At 35.4% G+C, this 8,740-nt stretch overlaps 2 protein-coding genes across 2 annotated transcripts; both read right to left on the bottom strand.

Moving 5' to 3' along the window:
• Positions 1 to 323: 323 nt before the first annotated feature.
• Positions 324 to 6,054, bottom strand: LOC130709982 (S-adenosylmethionine carrier 1, chloroplastic/mitochondrial). Its single transcript, XM_057559121.1, has 14 exons — positions 5,988 to 6,054; positions 5,649 to 5,826; positions 5,487 to 5,565; positions 4,918 to 5,019; positions 4,549 to 4,631; positions 3,960 to 4,036; positions 3,273 to 3,363; positions 2,900 to 2,953; positions 2,711 to 2,806; positions 2,518 to 2,607; positions 2,192 to 2,243; positions 1,391 to 1,452; positions 861 to 941; positions 324 to 666 (listed from the first exon to the last, which is right to left on the bottom strand). Exons 3-14 carry the CDS (start codon positions 5,539 to 5,541, stop codon positions 529 to 531), a joined length of 981 nt encoding a protein of 326 aa, XP_057415104.1. The 5' UTR covers positions 5,542 to 5,565; positions 5,649 to 5,826; positions 5,988 to 6,054; the 3' UTR covers positions 324 to 528.
• Positions 6,055 to 6,425: 371 nt separating this feature from the next.
• LOC130713619 (glucan endo-1,3-beta-glucosidase 8-like) lies at positions 6,426 to 8,347 on the bottom strand. The gene is made up of 2 exons (XM_057563397.1): positions 7,902 to 8,347; positions 6,426 to 7,732 (listed from the first exon to the last, which is right to left on the bottom strand). Exons 1-2 carry the CDS (start codon positions 8,243 to 8,245, stop codon positions 6,628 to 6,630), a joined length of 1,449 nt encoding a protein of 482 aa, XP_057419380.1. The 5' UTR covers positions 8,246 to 8,347; the 3' UTR covers positions 6,426 to 6,627.
• Between the last annotated feature and the right edge of the window lie 393 nt (positions 8,348 to 8,740).

The following is an 8,740-nucleotide window of genomic DNA, read 5'->3' as shown; positions in this document are numbered from 1 at the left end:
ATATCTTTTAACCAATTTATTTAGAACAAGCAATTTCTAGGATGCTATTAAGCCGTTTCTGACTCTTGTAGATGCATGGGAGGGGGAGGAGAATGGGGATGATTTTCTATTTTAAGTAAATTTGTTATTGAAAATTTTGAAAATTAGCAAAAACAAAATGAGAGATTAGCATTTAGCCGGCTTCCATCACCCACTTTAAATGCCAGTTGAGTGCAATGTGAACGTTCAGTTTTTATCTCGAAGAGAATATTATTGTCCGTTTTCCTCGTGCCAGCGTGAGTCAAAATATAGCCACATAAGATTAGTTTAGCAGTTGTTCAACCTTGAGCAAAATTACAGCCCCCGAACAACCAGGAAGGGAACTTTTTTTATGAAAAGCAGGAAGGGAACTTATCAGATACAATCTTGGTCCCAACACTTAAAATTGAAAACTTGATACGAAAAAAGTATATATTTAAATAAAAAAATGCACTAGCGAGAAGAGGCACAAAGAGGAAAGTGAAAAAAAAAAAACTAGGACAAAACTTCTTAATCTTTGTTTCTTTCTGACTTTGAGTGCTGAGCTAGTGTAGGACGCCTCTCCACAAGAAAACGTTTTGAACTCTCAAGGACACCAAAGAATATTGAACCACCTATGCCTATCCATAGTACCCTTGGCCCAATGCCCTGCAATGAAAGTAAGATCAGTTTATAAGCACCATGGACCCAAATGTATAGATATATAAAATCACCAAAATAGATTTCCTTTCTGAATCTGCACAGGGAAGTAGGAGATAGAGAACATGCTTTGGGGAGGATTTGGATCATGCCACTTTTCTACTCAAGCGACAATATGTGGAAGAAAAGCAGAAAATTCATACCTTCAGAAAGGCACGAGGTCCCTCTTCCTTCATAATGGTTTGAACACAATCAACGATTCCCTTATACTGGTTTGCAGATCCCTTGAGGAAAATAGAAACTGTCAGTGGCTTGAAACTGAAAATTCTTAATGATTTGTTTGCATATTACACATTCATAAAGGGTATCATATGAAACAAGTATGTGGAGGTGGATGGTTATGCAGTAAAAAACAGGACATGCACACACAGGCGTATATATATAGCAGACAGGGGTGCATGTGCATCTATATATAGCGGACGTATCAGATGAGATGACTTGTGATCGTGAGAGATGAGAGAAGTGAATCTTGACCATCAGATCTAACCATGAATGGTCAAGATTAAAACATAAAATGATGTGAGTTTTTAAAAAGACATATGACCATTAAACCACTTGTAATCAACCTCATGTATGGTTGTACAGTCACGATTTAATGACCTTATCTCTCATAATAAACACTCCTCTCATCCGATATGCCTCCCCTATATATATAACCAAGATTATATCCTACCTGAACCATTAACCTTGTCTTGATGACATCAAGGGGGGTAGTTATAGCTCCAGTTAGTGCACCTACAAGAAACATGGTGGTTTAATCACATCTTAACACAAGGGTAGTTGGACTTACCATAATGCTAGACAAATCAACACAAAATCAAAATATAGCAATTTATCATTTGCTTCATATCCTCTTTGGGTTGCCCCCATAAACCCATTTCACCATACCCTCTAAAAATTATAAATAGAAATGGAATTTACAAGCAACACCTGTTTTTCTATAACTATATGTTAGGTTAGGTTTCAAGCTCCCATGTCTGAAATTTCAGGGTTCAAGTTTTGTCAACTCATCATGCATATGCATCATATAAAATTATGACCAAACTAAATTCCATTTATTTTGTTGCTACAACCTGATTTCTCCAATGTGTAACAAATCCAAGAGTTTTATGAATATATATAAATTAGAGATAGCAGATCATTTACTTTCATTGACAGGCATCTAGTTTGACTGGGTCAACTTGCAAAGAAATCTAGTTTGACAAAATTAACGAGGAAAGAAGAAGATTCATGGTACTAAATAATTCTACATGTTAAATGCTATTAGTGTCAAACATCCACACACCTTGAAAGATTGATCCATAATGTGAGGATAAAAAATGGGTTTTAAATCCACGCAATAGCCTCTCGGCTTGAAGCACAGTTAAAGCATAAGCTAGTAGCTATCTAGTTTGAAACTAAATATATATGTTTATCCATATATTTCTAAATGTGTGCATGTGTGAAATTAGGTCTATATTGTCATTTATTTTACCTGCAAATGCACCAATAACTGCATTTTCTGGATCATTCAGATTTCTTCGTGCCTAGCAAAAAGGAATGCAAGTCATATCACCAATCACGAATGATAAAGAGGAGTAAACAGCAGCATTGGTTTCAACGATCAACCCCAAACAATTATATCTTACATTGCTATGAGTTCTTTCAATTTAAAGCATAAAGTTGAATCTATGCTACTAATTATGGCAGAGGTGAAAAAGTTCTAATAGTGAAACAACTGCATGAATTCTGCATGCAACTTTTGTTTGCCCGAAAGATCTTAGAGAGGAATAATTCTTAGCAGCAATTTGAGGAATTTACCGCAAGCATATAACCTAATCGAATCTGCTCATAGATGCAAAACTGAATGGCATCAAAAGGCAAATCCCGCAATAAAAACGACCGATACCCCTGTGATTTTGAAGATCAATATCAAAAAGTCATTAACAAATCATCACAGCAAGGGGAATGGTATTTATTATAAAGCTTATAAGGAAGACAGTTGACTTCATACGGCATAAAATCCTTTAAAGCCCTCCTTAGCAGCAATAAATCGAACAGCACCAGAAGCTGAAGCAAACTGCCCAGTTTGCATTCGTTGCTTAACAACCTGAGGAGCATTAAAGAATATAGTGTCCAGTGAAACAGTTTTCCATCAAGGAAATATCAATTTAAAAAAAAAAAAAAAAGAGAATATATCAACCTCAGTCGGGACACGAACCAATGAAGCGGCAATGCCCCCTATGGCACCTGCGGTCTATTGGAATTTTAAAACCCCGTAAATGTCTTTTGTTCCAAAAGAAAATAGATGTGAATGAATTTTATATCAAGTACTTTCCAGAAACAAAAGAATGATAACAGGAAAAGCATCAACTCTAGTAAGAGACAAAAAGTATTGGAAACAGTGATGAGACGATTGAGTTGAAATACAAAGTAGCGCCTTTTCTAAAGTTCCTATAGAATAGTACTTAAAACATTTTGAGTCTAATGCTCAAGTTTGGTAATAGGTCTTTAATTTACTTGAATCTTCGTATGCCAATATCTTCAGATCAATGTTTATATAAGCAGTATCTTACTAAATGAGCAAAAGCACTCAGATTTTCAGGAAATATCCTCAGCAATTTCTGTTTCATGGGTTCATAAACTCCAACAAATAGAGCAGACGCCCTGCGCATGTAAAAGCAACGAAAGGTGTTAAAGAAAAAGCCTACAAATGATTCATGAATTCATATCTTGATAAGCATAAAAAATTAGTATGTGAAAATGACTTCTAAATTTGTAAAAGAAATAACTCTCTTTGGCTTTGAATAAGCATAACGGTGAATGGCTTAGGAGTCTTGCACTTCAACACATGACATACCAACAATCCAAAAGTGAAGAATAATCTACTTTGGAGGAACAACATATTAACATAGAGTTAAGTAATGGCTTAGGAGTATCAACAAATCTCCAGATGAAACTTTTAGTTTCTTGTTTTTCTACATCAATTTTATGTACATCAATATTACCTACATTATTTCCAGGTAGCCTAACTCCACTATTTCAACCAATAAATGGCATATGTGGTTGGTTTGTCAGTGTCTTGAGTTAGACCATTTAGCACAAATTCCATAAATCATCGTCAATGGAAATAAATTTATACACCCTAACTATGCCAAAAACTTCCTTACTTCTTTGTTCTTTCTAAGATAGGTTTTCAAAGTTTCTAATGAACATACAAAATTATAATATTTGGAAAATCATGCTATCAACAAGGTTCTCACGGTAAGACGCCAACAAGGTTCCCTGCCAATCCAGAATAAAGCCCTTTCAATAATAGTTTTTCTCCTCCACGAGCAGCCTAGAAGAAAAAAAATTATATCATAAGCACATTTCATGTTGAACAGGAATCCTCTATATTGCTATTTGAAAAAGAAAAGAAAAGAAAAGAAGAGGTAGGGAAATATAAATGTGTGGTTGTACACTGATATAATCCCTAAAAATATCATGAGGAGCACAAATCAAAGTTTCTTAACCCAAATTAAGTGTATCAAAAAACTTAACCTAATTCATAATAGCCCATTATACTGTGTATATATACTAACCAAACATTCCATGCATATTAAATTTTAATGATTGGATATTGCAAATTGCTATTAAACAGATTGCATGCTATCCTAGGAAAAACTTTTTTACAAGTTTTTTTTTATTTTTCCTCATCTTTCCAAAATAAATTTTACAGTTTTTTCACAGGAATCAAGCCTCACTGCCACTGATTGGTAAGTTGCTATCCGTATTACAACATCAAACAGTGCACACAGCAAAGTACGACCCTCAACCTTCATTTTAATTTCTTTTGTAATAAAAACCTGCCTGTAGACGTGTTTTTATAGTGTCAATTGGGTATAAAGCTGTTTCAACAACAACTCCAGCTGTACCTCCAGCAATAACACCCTCTGCAAATTCCATTAGGCTCGTCAGAAAGATTGAAATGCAGTAAACTGATCAAGATCATAGTATCGTGTACCAACTTATCAAGAAACTAAAAAACTACTAAGAGGGGAGGAAACTCCAGTTCTTAACTCTATATATGAAGGATTAACTCACCAATTTTTTTACCATTTTTCACTTTTATAAGAATAACAATACTTCATTGGTGACACTAATCAGATTTGACTACAATGGCAAAACAATAATGACAAACTTCTTCACTAGGAACACCAAAGGAGATCTTGCACATACCAAATAAAGTGCGTAAGAAGTCAAAGGGCTTCTCCTCTCCAATGGTAACTGATGCAAAAGAATTTCTCAGAAGCATGTTCTGTTTTCTCTTAGTACAAGCATCTGCAAAACCAAACATCCAGCTAAAATGAGAAGCAGATACCTCAACCAAACAGCAGACAGAATGCTAAAATAACAAATGTCTGTTATATAGCATTCACTAAACTAACAAATACACTAACAATTAACAAAGTTTTGTTTTCCTTTTTCCCAAATCATAACTCGCATTTCAGTTCCCAAAGCTGAAAAAGTGCCGATGTTTCCGGATAAGTCATTAAATTTAAAAAATGCCAAAATTCAATCACTAGAATCCAAGATATTCACAAACATTACAATTATTTTGCAAACCATAAAAATCACCTTAGTGCAACTGCCAATCATAAGAAAATCAAATTGCATTCACAAATTGAGCCTCTAGACATACCCTAACCCTAACTATAAACCTCGCATATCGAATCCAAATAACCAGCATCTTCAATTCACAGACACATGCAAAATACACAAAAGTAAATGTGTTAACCATCACCTACCTGGTGATGAAATGGCAGAGTCCTGCAGCATGACGGACAGCGAAAGGGGACCCATCAAGGTCCAACGGCGGCACCGCCACTGCACAAACAACAAACTAACCGAATCAGTTACTATCTAACAAACTAAGCATCGGTGAAGTGCGAAAACGAATGTAACAGAACCTGTTTGCAATGTGCTCTGAAGAGAAGAGAGAAAGAGAGCGGTTATCGGTGAAGTGAACGGAGTGGTGGAAGCGGAAGAGATGAGAGTCACGGATAAAACGCTGCGGAAGATTGCGCAGCACCAATTACATGAACTACCTACCCGCCCTACTTCTTGCTTGCAACTTGCAAGGTTAAACTTTTTAAGAATTTTTTTTATTAGTTTGATTTTATTTGAAAATTAAAATCATAATTCATATCACAACTTAGTACAAAATATTAATATTATGGAGTGAATACTAAAATTGATCCCTGAAAGTGTCGGGCACAGTAAAGTTCATCTTTGGATTTAGAAAATACCTAATGCGGTCTTTGATTGTGTGAAATGTCAATCAAGTTAGTTTATGTGTTCCTATTTTTGTGTATTATGTTTGCTGTATGAATAAAAAAAAGGTTTTGTTATCTGGCGAATTCAAACAGAGGAGAAAGAACTAACAACCAACCAGCCAAAGAGAAAAAATGCAAAGGGAGTGACACGTGTTTCATGAAGGAGGTGAGCTATTAAAAGGACACGTGTGAAAAGAGGCTTGGAGAATCAATCCGGTAGTATAATGCACTAAAAACATAGCCCTTACTCTTTTATAATCTATATTGATATTGATATTGATCGATGATGATTTCAATGTTGAATTTATTAGTTACTTTACATTTTTAACTCCATACTGCATACTTCTTTTTAATATGCAAATATTGGTCTGTACCAAAAAAATGCAAATATTGGTATTTTTTTATGACCGATATCAGTGAGTTTGGATTTTATTTTAATTTATATATACATCATATCATTGATGGTTGAAAACTAGAAATATTTGGAAAATATGAAATGTAACATATCTACAATTATATCACTATTTTTCTCCTATAAAGGTTTTTACAATATCCTGTAAACTAATTAAGCCTATCATCACTAATCCCCTCCTTAATTTCTAGCGACATAACTTCAGACTATTGTCGTGAAAATCAATGCAAATGCAAGCAAAATGCCTCCCACCTTGTGCATTACTTTGAGCATGTTTCCATTGCTAATGATTTCAATAGGGAATATGCAACTTCCTTGTGAAGGGTCCTCTGTTACAATAGTAGCCAACCCATCAAAATCACAAGCCTCAACACTTTGGTCATTGATTTGAAAATATTGGTTGAAAGCATATGAAGCATTCCCAGCTGCACTCAATTTACCACAAGAACAATCAGTGCCTAAGCTTGTACAATCACCACCAGCACAAGCATAACTTAGTGGTCCATCCAATGTACTCATGTTCTTAACATCTTTTTTAAGAACACACCACTTATGCTCTTGGTAGCGAACCCCTTTTGCTGCTACAGGCATTTTATCTTCTCCCTTCCCTGAAAAATCAACAGGAAACTTCGGTTTTCCATCATAGCGAAAGATTCCCCAATGACGCTCAAAGTCACCGGGCGCAATGCTCTTCTGGTTCTCATCCATGAGAGAAAACAAATATGCAGTCATTGGCCCCGGGTGTAGCGGCGATCCTTTTTTATTCGCCATTTTCTTAAGGAATCCTTGGTAGAATTTTTTTGCATTGTTTGAGTTGGCATTTTTGTCACCGTCAGTCGGCCATCCAATTTCACCAATCACAATTGTCACGTTCGGGTGACCGAGTTTTTTCAACGACCAAATAAGGGTGTCTAGATTTGCATCAAACATGTTGCTATAGTGTGCATTTTTGTCATCAATTGTTTTGCCTGTGCTGTCAAAGAAGGCAAAATCACTTGGGAAATCTGCATTTTGGTATAGACTTAGGAAAGGGTATATGTTGACAACAAAAGGTGAGTTTCTTTCATCAAGAAATTGCACTATTTGTTTCATAACATCATAAATATCCTTGCGGAAATTTCCATCTGATGGCTTGTTTGAACCAGACTCATATACATCAGCATTTATAGCTGTTGTCACCTTGACTTTGTCTCCCAAACCAGCCTTATCAATAGCCTTTTGAATATTTACCATTGCTGGAAATGTGATCCCTATGTATGAACCATTGTAACTTGTCAAGAACGCCTCATTTCCAACAGATACATATCTACAATACGACAATGAACAATTGTCATGAATCAACTACCAGAAAAGTTATAAAAAGTCATGTAATGTATCTAGAGCTATGCTATATCACACGACACAATCCTTATTTCTATGTGCTGGTCATTCATAGTATAATATGAAAATAGTGAGATTTCTATATGAAGAAATACCTGATATTGACCCCTCCATCATGCATATGTTTGGAGACATTGTGCTTAACCCAATCTTCGGCATCATCCTTACTTTTGGACAGTTTCTTCAATTGATCATTAGGAATTCCAACCATGACTTCAATGTCCGTGCCAGAAAAAGCACTTACAGTCCATGAATCCGCATCGAAGAGCTTTATCTTTTTAATTCCATTGTCCTTCAGCATGTTCACCACAATGGGAGGATCCATGGGATGAGATGCTATTGCACCCCAATTCACACCAATGCCTTGAACAGTATCTGCTCCTTCACCATCTTGTAGTTGGCAATGAGCCAGAACCAACACCATCCAAAACGCCCACATAAGATTGAACAGATTCTAGGATATCATTCAAATGTAACAAAGAAGATGATAGGTTAGAGAGTGAAAACATTTGCTGAAATTGAATAATCAGCAATATCTAAACCATAATTGGGTTTCCCATGAGTTTAGTTAGTTATATTTCTTAATAAAGCATTAACGAAGCATTGGTTCTTAAGCTATATGTGTAACTAACTTTCTAATTATAGTTAGCATGTGGATATAACTTATTTTATATTGATCTTAAATTCGAATTTTTGCTTACATATAGCAAAGAAGCAAATAAAATCAGGTTGGTTCTCTAAATTGCCACTTAACTGCATTGCTACGAATTGCTCCGCTTGTTGTTAGGGTGAGAGGCTATCCCTCACCGTTATAGCATGATGGGATGCATGTATATATAATGTACACCACATTGGATTAGTTAAGGACACCCCAAAAATTTGAGATGTTGGGTGTATAGTCGTTTTTGTTAGATATTATTCAACACTTTCTATT

This window comes from Lotus japonicus, chromosome 4 (assembly GCF_012489685.1).
Source record: "Lotus japonicus ecotype B-129 chromosome 4, LjGifu_v1.2".
In the NCBI taxonomy this organism is placed as follows: domain Eukaryota; kingdom Viridiplantae; phylum Streptophyta; class Magnoliopsida; order Fabales; family Fabaceae; genus Lotus; species Lotus japonicus.
The sequence above is the reverse complement of the archived record's forward strand: the minus strand, read 5'-3'. Positions and strand labels throughout refer to the sequence as shown.